General features: G+C 43.7%; 1 protein-coding gene across 1 annotated transcript; it reads right to left on the bottom strand.

Annotated features, from left to right (window-relative positions):
* Nucleotides 1–23,678: 23,678 nt before the first annotated feature.
* LOC102858961 (spliceosome-associated protein CWC15 homolog) lies at nt 23,679–24,374 on the bottom strand. Its single transcript, XM_006882007.1, has one exon. The coding sequence runs from the start codon at nt 24,372–24,374 to the stop codon at nt 23,679–23,681; it is 696 nt and encodes a 231-aa protein (XP_006882069.1).
* Nucleotides 24,375–24,733: the final 359 nt, after the last annotated feature.

The raw sequence follows: 24,733 nt of genomic DNA, 5'->3' as shown, positions 1-24,733 counted from the left end.
CATTATGCTGAGTGAAATATCTCAGCAAAAAAGGACAAATACTGCATAGTGCCACTGTTGTAAAATGGGACTGATATCAGGGTTGTGGGGGAGACTGAGAAAGATGGGATAAATATTGTATACTGCATCGAAACAGATGAGGGAGAAAACTGTTTAAAAGGGATATATGATTAGGTATTATTGTCATGACAGGAGTCCAGAACAAAGGCTGCATAGTGGAGTGGATTTAGGGAGAGAAATTATAAAACAATGAAAGAATTTTTCTTTTACTTTTCAAAGAGAAGAGCGAACTAGGGGGCATGGGTGGGCAGGGGGGAAAAGTGCAACAGTGAATGAATGGAAATTCAAAGTCTCTGTAAACTTTCATTAAAATTAATAATAAAAAAGAAGAAAAAAGACATTGGCAATGTTTATTTCTGCTGTGATCACAGAAGTGCTTTTCTGTGGTTAGAATATTTTATTTAAAAATAGAAGAATGAGTCTTAGCTTTGGATTTGGGGCCACAGAGAGAATTCCCATCTTTTTAGTTCTCTAAGGCTCAAGACAGGACCAAAGTGGAAAGAAAAGAGGTGCTAGGACTCATGTGTGTCACAGAGGATAAAGACAGCACAGGCTAGGACAGGAGAGAGAGTCACTGAGTTTTACTCAACCACCTAACAACAACAAAAGCAAAAGGACATCAAGCTGTCCTCACAGAGAAGTGGCAAGATGGACATTGGTGATGCACATCTGGGTCCACTCCTGGTCACCTAAGAGGGGGCGTGGGCATGCTCTGTGAGCATGGAGGCAGGAGAGAGCAGAGAGAGAGTGGTCCTGAGGCCAAAGGAAGGTGTTAGCAGGGCCAGACATAGCAGGTCCACGAGACTGAAGCCTTCAAGACAAGCTTAGCAACTGGAGGTTTCTGGCACCACAGGGCAGAAGGACAGGTAATCTCCTCCTGTGCGATTACTCCCTCTGAGAGCCCGCTGGAGGGTCAGCTATGGGTCGGTCCCAACTCGATGGTACACAACACCAACAACAACAGGGCAGAAGAGTTTCCAAGAGGAGGGAGGGCGCAGGTTAAGGAGTATGTTTGGAGAGGGTGAGAAGGTGCTGGCAAAGACCCCCTTTTAATTGTTATGTGACATCGAGTCAGTATGATTCATAGCAACCCTATGAATCACAGATCTGAACCCTGCCCTATCCTGTGCCATCCCCATCATCTCTGAAACACTTGAACCTATTGCTGCAGTCACTGTGTCAATCCATCTCGTTGAAAGTCTCCCTCTCTTTCATTGAATTAATAGTAAAGGCAGAAGATGACCCAGGAGTAGAGAAGGGGAACACAGTCAAGGAATGGCCACGAAAAAATTTCTTGTTCATTTTCTCTGCTGTAATGATTTTGTGTATTTTAAAGGAAGTGAGAAGAGGACAGAATTGGATCCCGTTGTAAGCTACACACACACACATACACACACACACACACCCCGAGTGCAGGCGCGTACACACACTCCAGGCCCTCCCTGCTCTGTCAGCCTAGGTGTTTCTCACCTGTCTCCTTCCTCACCTCCCCCAGGACTTGGATCAGCGAGCAGTTAAAGTGCTTTACAGGAAGAGGGATGGCAGGATGGCAGCTCCCCAGGGAGGGGGCTCTGGAAGCAGTTTTGATCTGTGATGGGGCAGGGGGAGCAGGATTGGGAGTCACACCCACAAACAGACTGACCCCTGATGACAGTCAAGATGGCACCAGCTAGGGTGACATTGACACAAGAGTCACAGTGTGTTCACACAATGGAATACTATGCTGCATTGAAAAAACAAGGAACTCATGAAATATTATTCAAAATGGGTGAGCATGGAGGACATTAGGCTGAGTGGAATATCTCAGTCATAAAAGGACAAATATTGCATGATGCCACTGCTGTAAAATGTGACTGATATCAGCGTTGGGGTAAGACTGAGAAAAACTGGATAAATTGTGTATACTGCACTGAAACAGATGAGGGACTGAAAATTTAAAAGCGATGTATGATAGGGTATTATGGTTATCACAAGAGTCCACAATTAAGGTTTCATATTGGAATGTACTTGGGGCGGTGGGAGGGGTGCGGGGGGATTGTGTACCAGGGAGGGAGTCTTTCTTTTACTTTTGAAAGAGAGGAGCGAACTGGGGGATGGGGGGAGAGGGCTGGGAGGGTAGAGAAGTGCAGCAATGAATTAATGGAAATCCAAATTATCTGTAAATGTTCATTAAAATTATTAAAAAAAAAAGAGTCACAGTGTGGAAGGCCAGGAGGTGGTGAGCAGAAAGAAGCCAAGCGAGAGCAGAAAGAAGGGGAAATGGGAGGGGAGAGACCGCAGCTCCATGATTTGTCCTTGAAGGACAAGGATCCTGAGGTCTTAACCCTGGAAGGCCTGCTCACCCACCCTGCTCCTCCCTCATCACGCCACTCCACCTCTGTTGGCGCTCCTTTCTCTTCTACTCTCTCCACCCAGCTCCTTCTTACTCCTCTCGCTTCGGTTCCCATGCCATATTTGACTGTGATTGGCTGCTCCGAGATCCCCCTCCCACAATCCACTCTGTTCCTCAGCTGTTCCACTTCACCACCACCTCCCAGGTCTAAGCCCAGCTGGTGGGTCTCATGATTTTGCTTCCTTTCCAAGCCTGGCTCACTTCACCACCACCACCACCCCTCCCCACCACCCACCGCCAGGAGCACATGCTCCACTCTACTGCTCAAGTGGGTTCTAGCTTTTAATGCTTCTCCTCTGGGTTCCGGAAGCTGGAAATCTTTATGCAGTGAGCTCTAGAGGTGCAGTCACCTCTCTGGTGGTTCTAATCCACCAGTGGCTCAAAAGGAGAAAGATGAGCAAATTTTCTCCCAAAAAATTGAGTTGCAGCCTTGAAAATCCAATGGAGGCTGTGAGTTGGTTAAAAAACACGAGTTGAGAGTTAAATCTTTATGAGGGAAGAGACTTCTCGTCTTTCACTGGCAGAGGGGCTTGTAGATTTGAATTTCCAACCTTTCAGTCAGTAGCCCAACATGTTATGCACTAGGCCACCAGGGCTTCTTGGACCACACCCGTTGTTGTGTTTTTATGTGTCACTGTGTTGGCATCTAACATCAGTTTCAATATCCATAACGTGCTTCTATGTTCCCCCACTTCCTCCTATAATCCACATAACTACACTGAGCATCTCTATCTTTCATCCAGACTGGTACTGGGTATGCAGGCGCTATGGAAAGCTGTTACTAGACACAGCTGTTACTAGGCCCTATCCTCATGGGGTGTAAAGGACACTTGGAGAAAGTTGTTGTTGTTGTTGTTGTTGTTGTTGTTGTTGTTGTTGTTGTTATGTGCTGTCAAGTCACCTGCGACTCATAGTGACCTTATGTACAACAGCTTTGAAGCCTGCTCTGTCCTGAGCCAGTCTCACTGACTCCCACATACTTACCCCCATTGCCCTACTTATTATCTCAATCCATCTCATCCAGGGTCTTCCTCTCTTGTGCTTTCCCTCCACCCTTCCGAGCATGATGTCCTTCTCCAAGGATTGGTCCCTCCTGCCACATGCTCAAAGTATGTGAGACGGAGCTTCAAAATCCTAGCCTCCAAGGAGAAACTTGGCTTCACCCTCTAAGACAGACTTGTTTTCTTGATGGTCCATGGTATATGTTCAAGACTCTTCTCCAGCACCACAACTCGAAGGCATTAATTCTTCTATGCTTGGCTCCACAGCCAACGTTTTTGGTACCAGCAGCCAGGAAATCAATAGATGAATTGCATTGGGAAAGTCAGCTGTCAGGGACCTCTCCAGAATACTGAAGGGCTACAATGTCAGGCTGGAGACTAAGGTGCACCTGATCCAGGCTATAGTCTTCACAATTGTGTGCTATGCATCGGAAAGCTGGACAGTGACTAGGGATGGTAGAAAGAGAATTGATGCCTTTGAGCTGTGGTGCTGGAGAAGAGTGTTGAATATACCATGGACTGCTAGGAAAACAAACAGGTTTGTCCTGGAGAGGGTGAAGCCAGACTACTCCTTGGAGGCAAGGATTCTGAAGCTTTGTCTGACATATTTTGGGCATGGTGTAAGGAGGGACCAGTCATTGGAGAGGGACATCACGTTTGAGAGAGTGGAGGGACGGTGCAGGAAAGGAAGATGCTCAATGAGATGGATCAATTCAGTGACTGGGGTAGTGTGAGTGTGTCAGAGACAATGAGGTTGGTACAGGATAGAGCAGGATTTAGGGCTCATGTACACAGGGTTGCTATGAGTTGCAAGTGACTCGACTGCACATAACAACAACATCCTTAGTCATTGTCCAGATCTCTGCTGCATAGCAAGTAATTGAAGACCATGGCCTGGATCAGGCGCACCTTAGTCTTTTTAGTCTATAGATGGAAGTAGACTGACATATGAGGAAGTACAAAAATAAGTCAAGATAAAGAAACTTGCAAAAAAGAACATTCTTTATTACTTTTTTGCTGCAAGCAACTCTTGATATAGGGAAAGTCCTTCCCATGACACTACTAAAAAGCTAAATTCTTTAAAAAGTCTCACTACAAAAATCTGTTATTAATATTATGGCACCAAAGGCCACAGCATAGAAAAAAATAGAAATAGACAAGTAGTGAAGTGTTATGTTAAGGTTGATTACTCATTGATTCAAAATGAATTAAGGACTTACTGTCTACAAAGCATCAGCACTATATGTTAGCCCAGAAAGCACAGAATGAGTAAGACATGGTCCCTTCCATCAAGGAGACCTACAGACAGGAGCTAATAAACACAAAAGTGACAAGAGAATGTGCAGTATGAGATGGGAACTCAGAAGAGGGCGTGTGCAATTTCATCATCGTACTTGAGACGTTTCATATCAGATGCAGGACGCCAGCTGAGTCGTAAAAGGTGAATGGGTAGGGAGATTGGAAAGGGGCCAGTGTGTTCCCAAGGAACCAGCTGGGAGTTGTGGTAGGAGGGCGAGGCCTGGAAATGTAGACTGGTGTCATCCTGTAGAAACGTGCCTACCCTACATTGTACATTTCCCCTTTTCATGCTTCAGGAATTGGTGACTGACACTGGTTACCTGTGTTGTTGCTGTTGTTAAAGGTGTCGAGTCAGTAACGACTCAAACTGAGCCTATAAACAACAGATCCGAATCCTGCCCTGTCCTGCGCCATCCTCACCACCTCTGACACCTGCGAGCTCCTTGTTTTATTTACTGTGACAGTCCACCTAGTTGAGGGTCTTCCTCTCCTTCACTGTCCCTCCACCTTTCCAAGAATGAATGTCCCTCTCCAAGGAATAGCCAGCCTCTCCTAGCCACATGCCTGAAGTATGTGAGACAAAGATTTATCCCTTTGGCCTCCAAGGACAGCTCTGGCTGCACCTTCTCCAAGACATCTGTTTGTTACTCAGTACTTTATCCAACATCACGGTTCAATAGCATCAACTCTTCGGTCATCCTTATTCATTGTCCAGCCTCAGCAGCATAGCAAGTGATTGAAAAGATCATGGCCTGAATCAGGTGTGCCTTAGTCCTCTAACATCATGGCTCCTCAATAATTTGGAAAGATCCCTGACTATGGACTTTCCCAGTGAAATACATCTCCTCGTCTCCTTACTACTGGTACCAAGTATATTGATTTTAGAGTCAATGTTTTCCTCATCTAGTGTTATGTTGCCTATTGATCCAATGGTGAGAATTTTTGTTTTCTTGATCTTAAAGGGTGGGGGGAAAGGCAAATTGTTGGAACTTAGGTGGGGTTTTTTTTGTTTGTTTTATACTAGTTTATTTACAAAATTCAAATACATTGTTTTCACGAACAGATTGTTCCAATTTCCCTCACCCTCGCCCATCAAATTATACACCTCCATGATTAATCCCCTCCACACACACACATCCACATCCCTCTGCTTCCACCCTCCCCCCACCCCATTTGGATCCTTATATTCATTCTACAATAATGGTTGTATACAGTATTTGTCCTTGTGGGACTGAGTTAGTTCACTCAGCATAATGCTCTCCAGTCCCTCCCAAGTTAGGTAATATTTACAAAATCATTGCTCCTGCATGTTGCATAGTGTTCCATTGTGCGAATGTACCATAATTTCTCAGTCAATTTTTTTGTGGTTGGACATTTGGTCTATTTCCATGTTCCTGTGATGGTGAATAATGCCTCTATGAACATTGGTGTACAAGTCTCTGTTGTGCCTCAGTTGTCATTTTCTCAGGGTATATTCCAAACAGTGGAATAGCTGGATCTTATGGAATTTCTATGTTCAGCTTTTTGAGGAAACACCAAACTACCTTCCAGAATGGTTGTACCATTTTACAATTCCACCAACAATGTATAAGAGTTTCTTTCTCACCACATCCTCTCCAATATTTATTACTTTCAGCCTTGTTAAACTTTGCCACTATTGCCGGAGTGAGATGGTACCTAGGTCAAGGTAGAAAGACACTGCCAAATACAGCCAGAAATGCATAATCTGAAGAGGTTAAAATTCATGAATGGGACCTTCTAAAGATTAAATCCATGTGTGGGTCAAAAACTTTCCCAACAGGGTGAAAAGAAAACCTACCAACTGGGAAGAAACATTTGGTAATATCCTCTCAGACAAGAGTCTTTTTAAAATTTTTTTTAAATTATTTTTTGTGTGTGTACCGTCAAATCGGATCTGACTGGTACAGGAGGAGATTGTCCCTCTTTCTCCAGCAGAGCATCTGGTGGATTAAAACCACGAACCTATGGGATTGCAGTATAGCCTCTTGCCACTAGGCAACTAGAGCTCACCTCAGACAAGTCTTATAACAAAAGTTTACAGAATACTCCTGGGCCTCCACAACAAAAAGACTGATAACCCAATTACAAAATGGGCAAAAGACATGAAAAGAATTTTCACAGAGGAAGATATTTGAATGGCAAACAGACACATGAAGAAATGCTCAAAATCACTGGCAATAAGAGAGATGCAAATCGGAACTCACTTTTTCAGATCCCTTCTCCCATTCTGTACAGGTAGACAACTTCCCATCACTATACCACTGCAGATGATATTGTACTGTCATTGTCAGATGTCCTCAACTATGCTTCATAACTCTATAAACAACAGATTGAAACTCTGCCCTACTCTGAACCACCCTCACAGTCTCCTCTATGCTCCAGCCCACAGCTGCAATCACCGTGTCAATTATATCATACAGGATCTCACCTTCCACCTTTCCCAGCATGATATCTTCTTCCAACGGCTGATCCTGCTTGATAACATGCCCACAGTATGTGAGACCAAGTCATCATCCTTGCCTTTAAAGAGTAACACCTGGTTGCACTTCCAGCCAGGTTTGTGTGTTCTTTTGGCATGCAGTATTCAATATTCTTGGCAACACCACAGCTTAGTGGGAACTGCGTCATCTAGAGTAAAACCAAGGGTCTCTAGACAGAGGGCACTGATGAAACTGAAGCAGGTGCACTCAGAGGGATTAAGTAAAAAGACATTGACATCTAAGTTCCCCAAAGGCCAGAGTTAGCAAGGCCCACCCACAGGCAATGTGATTCCACAAACATTCTAGAGTCCAGTGGAAAACAAAGAATCACCAGACATATTAAGAAAGCTTTTAATATTAATAAAGCAAAGATCAAAATAAACAAAAAGCAATTTTAAGGGCACTTCAATGCAAATAGAGAAGAACATTAAGAAAATAATTTATTCCAAGAAAACGAGAACTGAGGCTCAAATGGAGACTTGTACACCAATGTTCATAGCAACGTTATTCACCATTGCAAGAATATGGAAACAGCCTAAATGTCCAACCACAAAAGAATGGAATGAGAAATTATGGTACATTCATACAATGGAACACTATGCAGCATGCAGGAGCAATAATTTTGCAAATTATTACCTAACTTGGGAGGGACTGGAGAGCATTATGCTGAGTGAGTGAATTAACTCAGTCTCACAAGGACAAATACTGTATAAAACCATTATTGTAGAATGAGTATGAGGATCCAAGGCGAGGGGGAAGGTAGAAATAGAGGGATGAGGTTAAGGGTGTATGGTGTTAATCATAGGGTTGCACAATTTGACAGGTGGGTGGAGTGAAGGAAATGGGAAGCATCTTTGTGAAAAACAATGTATTCAAACTTTGTAAATAAATCAAAGTAATAAGAAAAAAAGGAGAGCCATTTATTCTCAGAGATGTACTCTACAGCATCCATGAAATAAATATATCGTCTGCTGTCAAGGAACCAACTCATAGCTGACCCTGCTGGCAGTTTTCTGAGACAATAAGACACTTGGGAGATTATCTATCTTCCTCCCATGGACTAGCTGGCAAATTCAAATGAAGTGCCTTTGAACTGGTGGTACAACTCCTTACCATTTAGTCACCAGAGCCTTGAAATAAAAAGAAGATGCTATAAAGATAAATAGTCAAAGAAAAGAATGAGCTCTTAAAAATTAAAAATACGATAGGAAAAATTAAAACTAAGATATGAAGCTTCAAAGTCAAAGAAATACCTCTCAAAAGTAAAGCAAATGAAACAACGAACAAAAATGGAAAACAGAAGAAAAAATTAGAGGACCTGCCACCATGAAAATAACAGGAGATTTAGAAGCAAAGAAAACATCACCAAAGAAGCAATTAAAAAAAATTTTCTCATAATTGGTGACATGAGTTTCCCAAAATAAGTAACCCAATGACTGTACGAAAAAGTACCCTCACAGAGCACATCACCAAGAAATTTCAAGAGAGAAAACAGATCTTCCTGCAAACATCTAGAGAGAAGAATAAGTCACACAAAAGGATTGAGACTTGAAATGGCATTTCAAAATTGTCTTGAAAGTTCTACAAGGAAAGAATTCCCAACCTGGAGTTCTATACATTTCTAAACTATCAAGTATAAAAGTCAGATAAGCACATCAAGAGACCCTGAAAATCTTAAAAAAAAATCCATCAAGCATTTCTTACATACAAGGATGAAGAATCTATTACACCAACAGCTAGAAAGAGAAAACAGAAGATACAGTGTAAGAGGTTTTTCCAAGGGTAGAAGCAAATCGTATCAGACTGCAGCAGTCAAAAGGGCTCTGAGAGACATTTCTTCAGGAAGATAAAAAATGTACAATACTTAAAACTTTATATTGTTGTATCTATGCTAACAGCAGTCAAAAGAATAAAAAAGCATGTTGCCTTGGGAAAGTGTTGTCAAGGATCTCTCCAAAGCACTAAGGAATAATGTCAGTTTAAAGACTAAAATACATCTGGTCTGAACCATGGTCTTTTCAATTATTTCCTACGTGTGAAAAAGTTGGACAGTGAATAAAGATGGCAGAAGAAGAATCGATGCCTTTGAGGTGTGAGTTGGATATGCTGTTATATGTCGGCTGAACCTGTGCCAATCTTATTGTCTCTGACACACCCACCCCCATTACTCCAGTGACTGAATCAATCCACCTCATAGAGGGTCCTCCTATCCTGCACTGTCCCTCCACCCTCCCAAGCATGATGTCCCTCTCCAAGGACCAATCCCTCCTTGCAACATGCACAAAGTATTTCAGACGAAGATTCCAAAAGAAAAGGCAGAGAAATATGACTTAGAGGAAGTACAATCAGGACGCTCTTTAGAGACAAGGACGCTGAGGAGGGGCCAGTCCTTGGAAAAGGACTTGAAGGTTTGAACTGACTGACTGCTCTGCAAGAGAAAGATGGATGGGCAATCTCTTCCTGTAACATTTACAAACTGATGGAGGGTTGCTATGAGTCAGAATTTACTGCTCATACCTTTTAAGAAGAGACTACAGACAGAGGATGAGGCCCTGTGGACACAACTTTTCATTTCCTGGAATGAGCCCACTTGATTACAAGACATTAGCTTTTACCTTTGTTATTGGACTTGGTTGCTAACCGTTTCTTCCCCCCCCCTTATTATTATTCATTTTAATGAAAATTTACAGAGACTTTGGATTTCCATTACACCAGCTGAGGCTGGAGTTCTTGCTGGCAAAGCCTGGTCAAGTTTTTCCGTGAATGGGCTGACACTTGGGGGCCAGAAATGTTCTGTGATTCGGCACTCAAGGCTAGTGAATAGTGAATAGACCATGGATCTTTGCACCAAGAGTACTGGCGGAGCACCTACCTTCAACCTTACTGTTGGCATGACTGCCAAGACGCTCGTCCTGCTGATGGGCAAAGAGGGTGTCCCCCGTGATTTGATCAACAAGAAATGTTATGAAATGGCCTCTCACGTGCTGCGTCTGCCCCTTTCCCCACCTCTCCCCACTGCTTTTGCACCCCTATCCTTACCATACACATACACCTTCCCCCCCCCATTACCCCACATCCTTTATTGCTGCCAAAACCATATGAGGCAGGGAACAGGGCTGGATGGACAGATACCTCCCCCTACCCATACCCCTCCTGTGTGTGGTTCGAAACTTTCTGTGTTTTGGGTGGGCTTTTTTCTTTCTAAATAATAATAATACAGGCCATGGTCTTTGCAATCACTTGTTATGCATCAGAGAGTTGGACAATGACCAAGGAGGATAAAAGGAGAATTGACGCCTTTGAGCTGTGGTGGTGGAGAAAAGTATTGAATGTACCCTAGACTGCCAAGAAAAACAGATTCATCCTAGAGAGGGTTAAACCAGGCTAATCCTTGGAGGCAAAGGTTCTGGGGCTTCATCTGACATACTTTGGACATGTTGTAAGGAGAGACAGGTCCTTGGAGAGGGACATCATGCTGGGTAGAGTAGAGGGACAGCGCAGGAGGGGAAGACCCTCTATGAGATGGATTGATTCAGTGACTGGGGTAATCGGGATGGGTGTGTCAGAGGCAATGCAATTGGCACAGGATAGAGCAAGGTTTAGGGCTGTTGTACATAGGATTGCTATGAGTCGCAAACGACTTGACGGCACATAACAACAACAACAATAATAATAATAAAGATTCTACTAAAAACAAAAACAAAACAACAACAAACAAAACTAACCCTAAGGGCAGTTTTATTTTGTCTTTCAGGGTAATTACAAATCAGAATTGGCTCAATGGTGGTAAATTTTAAGACCTCTTAGTACTGATGCCTGCCACCCATCAGTCAGTTTGTCATATTGTGGTGCCTTAATGTTGCCACGTGCCTAGATAATGAATAAGGAAGATGGAAGAATGACTGTCTTTGAGTCGTGGTGCTGGCAAAGTATTGGATACATCATGGACTGTCAAAAGAACAAGGAAACCTGTGTAAGAGGAAGTAAAACCAGAATACTTGTTAGAGGCAGGGAGAGTAAAACCTCATCTCACCTGTTTAGGGCATGTTATCAGGAAGGGCCAATTCTCGGAAAAAGATATCACGCTGGGAAAGATGGAGGACCAGAGAAAAGGAGGAAGACCCTGAGTGAGACGGACTGACCCTGGGACTACATCACAGTGGGCTCCGGCACATCAGAGATTGTGAGGATGATTAAAGATAGGGCAAAGTTCCGGTCTGTTCTTCAGACGGTGACTGTGAGTCATAGACTTCATGTCACCCGACAACAAACAACAACAGCAACATGCTACTGGTGGTTGTGTCACTGTATTCCAAGTACCAGGGTTAACTATCGTGGACAGGTTTCAGCAGAACTTCCAGACTTTGACAAACTAGGAAGCCCTGACACTGTACGGCCTGAAATTTGGCAATGAAAACCTTACAGATCACAGAATATTCTCTGACTGACTTGTTCTGGGACTGTCATCAGGAGGGGTCAACTACTGGAGGAGGACATGATGTTTGGTGAAGTACAGTGAGGGCCAGTGGTGATGAGGGAGACCCTCAATGAGATGGACTGACACGGCGACCCACAACAATGGGCTCAGAAAACAACGGGCAGCGGTAAGGCCGAGGCGGGAGGACCACAGGATGGGGTAGTGTTTTGTATGTGGATGACGATGAGTCAGAATCCATTTGAGGGCACAGTCAATAACAGGATAGATCCAGAGTAGCTACAAGTTTAAGGCTAATAATTTAGATTTCTGTTAAGGCAATAATACCATTCTGAGAACTGCACTGAATACCCACATATGTCATGATGTCTTTCCACACAGGCTGATGGAAACAAGAATTAACCCCAGCGCTGTGTGAGCCCTAGGCATTTGCTCTGCTGTTGGCTTTGGTGTTTCTTTACCAAGGACTTGAGGAGATACCTCTGCACATTTCTGGGGATATGTGCAACTCCTTCCTCTCAGGTGGCCAGTCCTGAGAATTCCAGCTGTGTGGGACTCTCTGAACTCGAAATCTGTCCCTTCAGTCAACACGGTAGCCAAGCTTGGGGTTCCTCCTCCCTGCACTGAAATCAGGAAACTGCCTCAACAACAATCCAGCTAATCATGGACTTGCTTCATTTATTTTACACATACTATCTGAAGTCTTGGATTTTTATTTGTAAATAAAATTTTAATTGTGACTTTAACAAATGTTTACAGAGAAGTTAAATTTGCATTCATTCATTGTTGCATATTTAACCCCCTCTTTTTCCCTTCCCCCTCCCCTAGTTGACTTCTTAAAAAATATTTATTCATCATTGCACAATTACCTCCCTCCCTCCATCATCTTTGCAGTGATATATCTCTTATTCTAAGCTGTTGTCATGTGTATATGACTAATCATACCTTTCAGATAGTTCTTTCTTTCCTCTATTCCAATACAATAGTAATTTTCTATACACTCTTATCCTATTCTCCTCCTGATTTCTCATGTCAGACCTGCTTTATAACAGTGGTACTATGCAATATTATCCCACTATGGAAGGCAGTTTGGGCTTTCTCAAAAAGTTGGAAATAGAAATACCATTTGACTCAGCAAAGCCACTACTGGGAATATACCCTAAAGAAAATATAACCACCATCCAAATAGATATATGCATACCCATGTTTATTGCAGCTTTGTTCACAATAGCAAAGAGTTGGAAGCAACCCAAGTTCCCATCAACAAATGAATGGATAGAAATACTATTATATATGTATACAATGGAATACTACACAGCACTGAAAGACAATGAACTCGTAAAACATTACACAGCATAGGGGACCCTGGAGCACATCATGCTGAGTGAAATATCTCAGTCACAAAAGGATTTTTTTTTAAACACAGGAAGTTAGAAGAAGAAGTCTTTGGTGTTTTTAAAATAAGTTTACTTTTTGTGTGGCTGTGACGTGCAGCTCTTCTAAAGTATGGTTTAAACATTCCTTCTGTATAAACTGAAGAGCAAAACTAGGCAAATGTGGGCAAGTTTTCTGTTTGGTTTTCATTATCTTCTGAAAGAGGTATGTCATATAATCAAACCTGCCAAAGTCAGACACGTGTAAGGCAGAAACCTGTCAGGAAAGGAAAATGCAAATCTTTTCCGTGGAAAGGAGCTATGTTGTTGTCATGTGCTGTCAAGTTGGAACTGACCCAGAGCTGACCCTCCAGCAGATTTTTGGAGGCTATAAGTCATGCTGGAGGAGGCTGCCCATCTTTCTCCCTCAGAGAGGCTGGTGGATAGAACCTTTGGGTTGGAAGCACAATTCTTTACCACTTAGCCTCCAGAGAAGAGTGCTAAGATTGCACCCTGTCACAGGCAGAAAACTGGGGGGAAAAACCCAAAACCACTCCAAGGCAGTCATACAGAGTTCCAGAACTCACAGGTTCCTCTGCAGTATTGATTAAGCACTGCTTACGTTCTTCACAGGGTGTTCACCCTTCATGCCCTCAGCCAAATGGGCTCACTGCCCCTAGACTTCTCATCTGCATGGTAGAGTGACTGCTGGCGACTTGAGCTCTAAGGTTGACTCGTTAAAGCAGTGCTGTGCTCACGGTAAACACAAACAGATCCTTGGCGATTGCCTTTTCTCTTCACTCCCTTCTTTTTCTTAACTTTTTAACTTCTCTCTGTCTCTAGTCTCTGTATCCCCAGTCTAAAACATGCTCCTGTCTACTGCCTTCTAAATACAAACAAAAATACTCCTGCTTGCCTACCTCCCCCTCAAGCTCCATCCCTCCTGCTTTACACGTTTTCATTGCCAGGTTTCTTGAAAGAGTGCTCTGTGCTCTCTGACTTCCACTCCTCACCTCACACTCACCCGCCATTTTTCCACACCCTCCGGCACACACATGTGCTGTTCTCTCACAAAGCCTTCTCACTGCCCTGGCCTCTTTCTAATCTTTCTTCCACTCAACCTCCCTGTAGAATTTGACACAGGATGACACCTCTTCTCAGGGCTTCCATGATCCTATTCTAAGCTGGACACCCAAGGCCTCTGACTGAGCTAGGAGTCCACAGGGCTAGAGGAACAAGCCTTCCTAACTCATCTTCTAGGCTATGCTCCAGGTACCCAGTGCTCTGGAATTCTTTGCCCAAACAGATCTAATCCTGCCTCCAGAGCCTACACGCTGCCTTCACCGAGGCTGACCTCCTGAGGGTGCTTCTGGTTTATGCCTGTGGAGTGATGCCGGACAGCTGTTCGTGGAGCCTCAGTGTGCAGCTGGGATGTTCACGCACGAAGCCTCTCACTCTGCAGGCTGAGCTGAGAGCGACAAAATGAGAGCCGACTGCAAGCCAGGGCCCCCCAACTATGCATTTCCCCAGACCCTGCAAGTGATAACTGAGGACTTCATTCTGTCATCTCCACCTCCCTTTTTCTTTAAATTCTGTCATCTCTTGAGTCTCTCCTCAGCTTTCTGACCATTATCCCCTTCAGTGATTTCACTTTTGCTTCCATCCTCCTAAAATATCTTCTCCAGGAGTCATCCTTTGACCCCCACACTCTCCCTTCTCTGTCCTTCTCTCTCAGGTCACTCACTGTGCAACAGGGCAGTTCATCCCCTCCACATCTGCCTTCTTCTCCCACGGGTGGCTGGCACCCAGGAGGAGCTAAATTGATATTTGCTAAATGAGAAAGAGACAAAGGAATCTCACGCATCTTCTCCTGTGGTTTAAATCTTTCAGGCAGATGGGGTGAAAAGATTCAGAGCTCTGGAATTCAACTGCAAATTCCAACTTAGCACTTAGAAGCTGGGTACAGCTGAGGGCAAGTCATTCAACTGTGATGCCTCACTTTATTCTTCTGCAAAATGGGAAAAAGATGACAGGTGGTCTTATATCTCTGCCTTAAGTCAGTGCTATCCTAAGTCAATGGCTGGTTTTGTTTATACTTTCATTATCATTGCCTTTTAATATCATCAGGAGCCCTGGTGATGTGGTTGGTTATGTGTTTTGCTGCTAAATGGAAGATCAATGGTTCAAATCCACCAACCACTCCATAGGAGAAAAATAGATTGTCTTCTCCTGTAGATATTGACAGCCTCACAAAACCAACAGATACCTGTCAGAATCAGCCCCAATAGCAGTGGATAGGATTTTTATTATAAGTATCAATTGCTTGCTATGCATCACAATGACTAAGGATGACAGAAAAATTGATGCCTTTGTGCTGTGGTGCTGGAGCAGAGTCTTGAACAGACCATGGACCACCAAGAAAACAAATAGGTCTGTCTTGGAGAGGGTGAAGCTAAGTTTCTCTTGGAGGCGAGGATTTTGAAGCTCTGTCTCACATACTTTGAGCACGTGGCCCGGAGGGACCTATTCTTGGAGAAGGATATCATGCTTAGAAGGGTGGAGTGACAGCTCAGGCGAGGAAGACCCCAGATGAGATTGATACAGTAACTGGGGTAATGGGGATAGATGTATTGGAATCAGTGAGACAGGCTCAGGGACAGGGCAGGCTTCAGAGCTGTTGTACTTAGGGTCACTGTGAGTTGTAGGCGACTCAACAACACATAACAACAACATCTTTATATACCCAATCTTTATTTGTATTTGGGATTGCCATGAGGATGGTAGCATCAGTAAATGAAGTGCTTCAACATTTTATGTCATACATATACCATACCATAATACCTTAAAAAATATTGAAATAAGTAGACTCATCATAAGTGAGTCTGTCCTAACTCAAACCCATCATACGTCAGGAACTACCTGTAGGGGGCATTCACTAAGGTGGCGTGCATATTGCTATGATACTGGGAGCCATGTCACCAATGGTTCACTAACAATGAGGTCATCGTGGGGGGCAGGTTTCAGCGGAGCTTCCAGACTAAGATCCACTAGGTTTACTCCTGAAAATGATCATGTGAGAATTCTGTGGGTCACAAGAGAATACTGTCGAATATAATGCTAAACAAGGAGTCCATAAAGTGAACTCCAAAAACTAAAAATGTACCTGGGGCCACAACAGTGACTTGGGCACAACAAAATTTGCAAAAGTGGCCCAAGACTGAGTGATGCCTCTTCATTCTGTTGTACATGGGGTAGACATGGGCTGGAGCCAGTGACACCTAACAACAGCAAACCCTCAATAAAGCTGTCATCAAGACTGAAAGCACTAGTCCACAGGCCTGCACTCCACAGGCCTGCACTTCCCTGCCTCTACTGTCGCCTGCCTGATGCCGTGTCTGCTTAATGAAAGCTACCTATTCTTCTAGGTCCAGCTTTAATGAAAAGGCTCATGGTTCAATCCCACCAGCTGCTCCATGGAAGAAGATGGGCAATCTCCTCCCATGAGATTCACTGCCTTTAAAAACCTAGAGGAGGGTCAGCTATGAGTCACTTCTGACTGGACAGCACACACCAACAACAGCAACAGTGGACACTTAAGGAGCCTTGGTGGCACACTCATTAAGTGCTTGTCTGCTAACCAAAAGGTCAGTTGTTTGAACCAACTAGCTACTCCACAGGAGAAAGAGGTGACAGTCTGCCTCCCTAGAAGTTCGTTCACTGCCAACAAGTGGATTCTGACTCAGAATGATCTCCTATTGGGTTTTTGAGGTGGAAAGTGTTCAAGGAAGGAGACTGTCTTTCTCTTGTGGAGCAACTGGTGGATTCAAACCACCAACGATAAACAGCCTTTAGGCTAGCAGTGCAATGCCCCTGGGAGCCCCCTGGGAGAGTTCTGTGCCCTACAGGAACATTGTGAGTTGACATTGATGTGACAGCCATGGATGGTGGACATGTATTGGGTGAATGAAAGAATGGCTACAGAATCCACCAGATGCTCCAACAACATCCTGGAATGTCTCTCAGGCCATTCGAGCAGTCTTGAGCTGAGGCCCCTAAGACATCACACTTCTTCAATAACCCTTTAGACTTAAAGGGACTTTGTCTCCTCAGAGGGATGCCTCCAATCTGTTGAGAATTAATTATTATCAGGGAGCTGTCCTGGGAAGAAAGAACGGGGAAAGGGCTCTCTGTCTGTCTGTGCTATAAATATGAGATGAGTGTGCTCTGAAGGCTAACACAGTGCTTCAAAAGGTCCAGCTGAGTGTCTGGCATGAAATTGGCCCTCAATAAATGGTGGATTTATCACCACCAATGTTCTATATAGATTTTATTATTGTTAGGAAGACCTGAGATCACAGACACAGAGGACTGACAATGTGACTCATTTGAAATTGTTGTTGTTGTTGTTAAGTGCCATTGAGTCATAGATGACTCATAGCGACCTTATGAACGAAAGACATGAACATTTGTATAACTTTGGTCGTTTCTCCATGTTCATAGAGTTTCTGGAGGCAAGCCATTTCAGAAGTGAATGCCACTTCTGTTTCCAAGCTTGTTTTAATCGGGAAGCTCCACCAAATGCTGTCCACTGTGGGTAACCATTATCGCATTTGGTACATCAGTGTCACAGTGTTTAGCATCACAGCAACCAAGAGTTACCTCCCATTTGAAATTAGTAAATGGTAACTTGTTTTTGGTCAGTGGTAATTTTTGCATGAGGATTATATTTCTACTTCACATCCTATATTTATGATTTCATGTATTAGTTTCCTATTACTACTGTAACAGCAGCAGCTTAAGACAACATGAATTTATTCTTTCATAGTCTGCAGGTGAAAGGCTCAATTTGAGTCTCACTGAGCTCAATTCATGGTGTTGGCAGAAATGTGTTCCTTTAGGGTTCAAGGCCACCTGCTTCCATCTTCAAGGTAAGCAACGATAGGCCTAATCCTTTTAACACTGTCATCTCTCCAATCTTTCAGCCATCATCGTCTCTCTCTTTGATCATAGTTAGGAAAGGTTTTCTGGTTTAAAACCTATGTAGTTAGATTGATCAAATCTGAATAATACAGGATAATCTATCTCAAGGTCCCTGTGGTCATATTTATAAATTGCATTTTCTACATAAGGTAGGGAGAGGCATGCAGTTCGAATCCACCAGCTGCTCCGCAGGAGAAAGATGAGCAATTAACTACTGGGTGATTTACTGAAAACCCAGTGAAGGGTCAGCTATGGATCTGTCCCATCTTGACAGTACTCAATAACAACAATAATAAAGTAACATAGACTGCTGGGATTAGGATGTGGACATCACTGGGAGCCCATTTTTCTGCCTAGTTGATTTTCCTAGAGGTTTGAATCCAGGCATTCTCACTCGAGTCCATGCTCTTAGCCACCAAGTTGTTAACGCCTCTGTAAGGACTGTCCACAATCAACATCCTTGGCACCATAGTCAAGAAATCAAAAGACTTATTGCACTGGGTAAATCTTCTGTCAAGGATCTCTCTAAGGTGTTAAGAAGCAATGATGTCAGCTTCAAGACTAAGGTGCATCTGATTCAAGCTATAGCCTTTTTAATTACTTGTTATGCATCTGAAACTTGGACAACTGAGGATGACAGCAGAAGAATCAATGCTTTTTAAGTTGTAGTGTTGGAGGAGAGTGCTGAATATCCATGACCTGCCAAAAGAACAAATACATCTTGGAAAAAGCACAACCAGGGTACTCCTTGGAGATATAGTGAAGCCTTGTCTCACATATTTTGGGTACTAGAAGGAACTAGTCCCTGGAAAGATATAGCGTGCTTGGAAAGGCAGAAGGTCAGTAATAGAGAGGAAGACCCTCAACAAGATGGATTGACACAGTAACTGTAGCAATGGCTCAAGTATGTCAGAGATGATGAGGATGGCACAGGATAAGGCAAGGCTCAACTCTCTTGTCCACAAGGTCATTATGAATTGAAATGACTTGATGGCACCTACCTGTGCTTCTCTGACTATACAAAGGCATTTGTCTGTGTAGATTACAACAAATCGTGGCTAACCTTGAGAAGAAGGGGAATCCCAGAACACCTGATTGTCTTTATGTGAAATCTATACTTGGACGAGGAAGCAGTTATCAGAACAGAGCAAGGAAACACTGCATGATTCAAAATCAGGAAAGGAGTGCGTCAGGGATGTGTCTTGTCTCCATATATTTTCAATCTATATGTGGAACAGATCTTTCAGGAGGCTGGACTTTATGAGCAGGAATGTGACATCAGGATTGGAGGAAGATTCATCAACAAACTCTGTTAAACAGATGATATAACCTTGCTTGCTGAAACTGAGAAGGACCTGAAGTGTTTACTACAGAAAGTCAAGGACTGAAGTCTTCACTATAGACTGAAGCTCATCATCTAGGAAACAGCATGTCACCACTGGGCCAATTATCAACATCATGACAGATGGAGTTTGAGATTGTTCACAATTTCAGCTTACTCAGTTCCACAATCAACACTCTTAGTATCAGCAGTTGGTAAATGAGAAGATGAATTGGATTAGGAAAATCTGCTGTCAGGGACCTCTCCAGGGTGCTAAAGAGAACAATGTCAGTCTAGGACTAAGGTATGCCTGATCCAGGCCATGGTCTCCACAATAACTTTGTATCAGAGAGCTGAACAATGATTAAGGATGACAGAAGAAAAATCAATGCCTTTGAGTTGTGGTGTTGGAGAAGAGTATTGAACAAACCATGAAATGCCAAGAGAATAAACAGATTTGTTGTAGAGAGAGTGAAACCAAGTTGCTCCTTAGAGGCTAGGATTTTGAAGCTCCATCCACATACTTTGGACAAGAGGGATCAGTCCTTGGAGGAAGACATCATGCTTAGAAGGGCAGAGAAGGACATCGTACTCAGAAGGGTGGAGGGACAGCCCAGGAGAGGAAGACTCCAGACAAAATGGATTGACACAGTGTTGGTGGTGTTGGAGGGTGTGTCAGAGACAATGAGGCTGGCTCAGGACAGAGCAGATTTCGGAGCTACTGTGCATAGGGTCACTAGGAGTTGCAGGCAATTCAACAGTACATGACAACAACAACAGGGACTGTCCAACTTCTCCCATTTGCCTTTCAGTTCCCCAAGGACAGTGCTCTCTTCCCCTCTCAGATTATAGCCATAACTATGCTTCTCCCCTTTTAGGAGAGAACCCTTCCTTGAGGGCTGAGACTGTGTTTCCCTGTCTGCCTTGGCCCTATCTCCTGTCCACCTGACCTCTGTGAATGTTCAGTGCATGGATACTGTTTTTGGGGATGAACTCAACTCATTGCCATCAAATCAGAACCAACTCACATAGCTGATCCTCCAGTGGGCTTTCTGCGTCTGTAAAACACACAAGAAGAGATTGCCCATCTTTCACCGTCAGAGCCACTGGCGGATCTGAACTGCCAAAGAGGTGCTCGGTCTTTTGGCTAGCAGAGCAGTTCCCTCTGCACTCCACCAGAACAAGTCCCTGCAGAAGGTGATGTCTCTCATGGTCCTTCTGACAGTGCTTCTCAACCAAGATGACTGCCCCTCAGAAGATATTGAACAGTGACCGGAGACATTTTCAATTGTCACAACTGAGGTAAATGTTACTGGCATCTAGTGGGCAAAGACCAGTGATGCTGCTAAACACTCTACAATGGTCAGGAAAACCTTCACAACAAAGAATTATGTGGTCTAAAATAGCAACAGTGCTGAGTTTGAGAAACTCTAGTACAGAACTTAATTGTAATTCTTCCCTCCACTCTCCTCAGAAAGATCATCAGAAGTGCCTAACCACATGGACTAACTTTTGGTTTGGGAAATATGGTCAAATTAGTCCGATGGTGGCTCTGTGGTGAGAGCTCCACCCCCCCTGGGGGACAGAGGAGGAAGGGCTGGTCCCTGCCTCAGTTGCTCAGCCCATCTGACCTCTCTCTGTCGGGTAGAGCCACAGGATGGCCCATTTCCTGGGACAACAGGAAGTTAGCAGCCCTGAAGGTCACAGCTGAGTCAGCCTTTGCTGGCCTCAGCTCCACAAGCACATGGAGACATGAAAGCAGCGTCTACGTCATGCCCATCCACTTGCTCCAGGCAACCAGACGGGGAGGCGTGGCAGGAACGGGCAGCTGCCTGAGCCAGCCCCGTTCTTGCCCAAAGCCTTCCTGCGGCCTGCCAGGCAGGGCAAGTTATGCCAGCTTGTCCCTTTGGGCAAATCACATTCCTTTTAGGGCCTCAGTTTCTTTGCACATTAAAAGCGGGTTAGAAAAAAAAAGTTAAAGATAGTCACACAACCCAGCAATTTCCCTCTGGGATATATAACCAAAATAAGTGAAAGCAGAAGCTCTAACAGATTCCTGTACACCAGTGTTCACTGCAGCATTGTTCTCAATAGGAAAAAGATGGGACCACCCAAATGTCCATCAGTAGACAACCGGGTAAACAAAATGTGGTGTGTGCTACATGTGTACAATGGTGTGTTATTCAGCCACAGAGAGAAATGATGCTCTGGTACATGATCCAACATGCATGAACTCTGAAAACATCATGCCTAGTGAAATAAGTTAGACACCATGTGACAAATATTGTAATCCCATTTATAAGGAATATCTACAATAGTAAAAGACATATCGTAGGTGGTGGTGTTAGATACATCAAGTTGGAACTGTCTCGTAGTTGACACTGCTCGTGGGGTTTTGTTGTTGTTAGGTGCCGTTGAGTCAAGCACAACTCATAGCAACCTTAGGAACAAAAGATGTGGACCCTGTTCTATCCTGTGTCATCCACACACTTCCTGACACACAAGAGCCCATTGCAGCAGTGACTGTGTCAATCCACCTGGTTGAGGGTCTTCCTCTCCTTCACTGATTCTCCACCCTTCCCAGCATCATGTCCTTCTCCAAGGAACAGCACCTCCTAGCAACATGTCCAAAGTATGTGAGGTGAAGCCTCATCATTTTTACCTCCAAAGAGCACTCCAGCTGCACCATCTCTAAGACATACCTGTTCATTCTCTTGGCCGTCCATGGAATGTCCAGGGCTCTTCTCCAACACCACAGCTCTCTGGTGTCAATTCTATTTCTGTTATCCTTATTCCTTTTCCATGTCTCAGATGTGTACCTAGTAATCGAAAAGACTATGTCCTGACTCATGCACCTTAGTCCTCAAACTGACATTACTACTCCTCACTAACTTGGACCTGTCCCTAACAGCAGATTTAGAGGCTGTAAATTGCATGGGGAAAACAGTGACCATCTTTCTGCTATGGAGTAGTGGGGGGGTTTGAACACCTGCCTTTGAGTTGGCAGGGTAACTCCCTCATGAAATACAGAGACAAAAATATATTAATGACTATCTGGGGCTGGGAGAGGGAAGAGAACGAAGAGTTATTGCTTAAACAGTACTGAGTTTTTGTACTCAGTTGGAAAGTTCTGGAAACAAAGAGTGATGGTGGTTGCATGACATTTATGAACATAATTTTGCTGACTTGTACACTTAAAATGGAAAAACTTTTGTTGTATGCATTTCACTATAATAAAACTTCTGAAAACAAGACCAAAAATAGCTCCCTGATGTTACATTGGAACCAGCTCATAGCTGACCCTCCAGCAGGTTCTCTGAGGCAGGAATAGAGACTGCCCGGCTTTCTCCCTCAAAGCGGCTGAGAGATCTGAACCATCAAAGAGGTTCTGTCTTTGGATTAGCAGCTCAGCTTCCTTCAGCGTATGCTACCAAAGCTTCCTAACACAATTAGCTCAACCAAAAGTGACACTCATTCTGAACCACAGAATCCCTGATATAATGACATTTTTATATGCTTATAGAGGCCATATTCCCCAAATAAAAATGTAATACTCATGATTAAACAGATAACAGACCATATCTAGAGAGGACAAAGTAGCTAACAGGATCATTTTCATGGGGTACTGACTTGGGCACCATTCTAGACACTGGATGAAGCTGGACAGAACAGCACCCTGCACTCAAGGAACTCTAGTTCTAATTCTAGTGAAGAGAGACAGAAAATACACTCACAAACTAGACATCTGCTTCTTAAGTAAAGGCTCTGAAAGGGTTACGTTAAAGCAGGGTGAAGTGGGAGAGTACTGAACAGACAGTGAGAGTCAGGAGAGCAAAGAAGCCATTGTTGGAGGAAGCACATGCAGAGTGCTCCTTAGAGGCAGGGATGGGTGGGGGGCATGACGATTTGTCCTTGATTTCTTCAGAAGCATCATCAAGGGAAATAAATTCCTAGTAGAGACCGTCATGTTCAATACAGAGTCTGCAAAAACGGGGGAAACCTTCCATGAGATCCATCGTCACGACTGCTACAACACTGGACTCCAATCATCTTGAAGATGGTGCTCAGGGAAATGAGCAGTGTTTCCTTTTGTTTCAAGTAAAGTTGCTGGTTGAGTTGACAGCAACTAACAAAAGCAAAGGCAACAATGTTTTTGAACAATGTCAAGAATGACAGAGAAATTTGATGGGAGTCAGGGGTGAGGGAAATGGAAAGAATTTGTTCTTGAAAACAATGTATTCAAATTTTGTAAATAAACTAGCAGAATTTTTTTTTTTACGTTTCAGTCTTTTGATAATTAAGCACATAAAACTGTACTACTTAATATATTTCTCCACGAACTTTTTGTGAAATTCAGATTGCAGTGTATCATTTACAAAGCTTTTGTCTTTCTTCTGATCATCTACACCTTTTGCACAATTCTTAAAGACAACATCATCATCCCATCTTCTTTTTACTTTAAAGTTAGCCTGAGGCTGGGATGGACCAGTGAGATTAAGAAGTGGGTTTCCACTCAAAATGTTTTCCATGCGGATTCTTTCTTCTTCAGCTTTTTGTTCTTGTTCCTTCCTGGCTTGCTCTTCAGCTCTTTCTTTTTTAATTTTTTCTAGTTCCGCAAGAAGAGCTGCAGTGTCATCATCATCACTCTCCTCTTCATAATCTTCATCTTCATCCTCCTCGTCTGTTAAAGGATCATCTGCGTCAAGGTTAGCAGCAGGCATCTGGTCTAGCCTAGGCTTCTTTGACACTGAAGAAGAAGTTGTATGTTCTCGTGTGGGACGATCTCTATTTTTTTCTCTTGCAGCAGCTCTTTCTCTCTCTTCCAACTCTCTTCTGAAGTCCCGATTGCAAACTTCTTCAGGGGCATCCTGGGTTGTTTGTCTATATTTTATCTTTGTATGAGAGGGTAGGTCTCTGCTTGAATACTGCTTGGAAAGCTGGCTCAAATCACCTTCTCCTTTTCCTCTTCCACCTCTTGCAGGCTCAAAAGTTGGTCTGGCTGCTGTTGTCATTTTGGCCAACATCTGAAGCAGCAGCCTCTACCGATCACACAGACTCCATTATGCCCACCATCTCCCCAGAATTTTTTTTTAAAGAGAGAGAAGGAGCCTGGGAATCGTAATAAGCTACTAAGGTCTGTTGTCTCTCAGCTCCTGTGTTTTGTGGGAGCTGGAAGCCTATAAACCACATTCCCCAGACGCCTATTAAATTCTGCCAATGGGACGGCCAAGTGAGAGATGGGACGGGATGAAGGAGGGTGAAGCTGGCCCAACCTGCTGCTGCAGGTGACCTGTGAGGTGGCAGTGGCAGCAGTGGACATGTGAGCACTCCCACCGCTTCAACAGGAGCAAACAGCAAAACTGGAAACAGT

Source organism: Elephantulus edwardii, unplaced genomic scaffold, assembly GCF_000299155.1.
Source record: "Elephantulus edwardii isolate Elephantulus edwardi_28Jun2011 unplaced genomic scaffold, EleEdw1.0 scaffold00017, whole genome shotgun sequence".
In the NCBI taxonomy this organism is placed as follows: Eukaryota; Metazoa; Chordata; class Mammalia; order Macroscelidea; family Macroscelididae; genus Elephantulus; species Elephantulus edwardii.
The sequence above is the reverse complement of the archived record's forward strand: the minus strand, read 5'-3'. Positions and strand labels throughout refer to the sequence as shown.

What these genes read in the sequence shown, in the direction of transcription:
- LOC102858961 (XM_006882007.1), bottom strand. Translation starts at nt 24,374, where the DNA reads ATGACAACAGCAGCCAGACCAACTTTTGAGCCTGCAAGAGGTGGAAGA.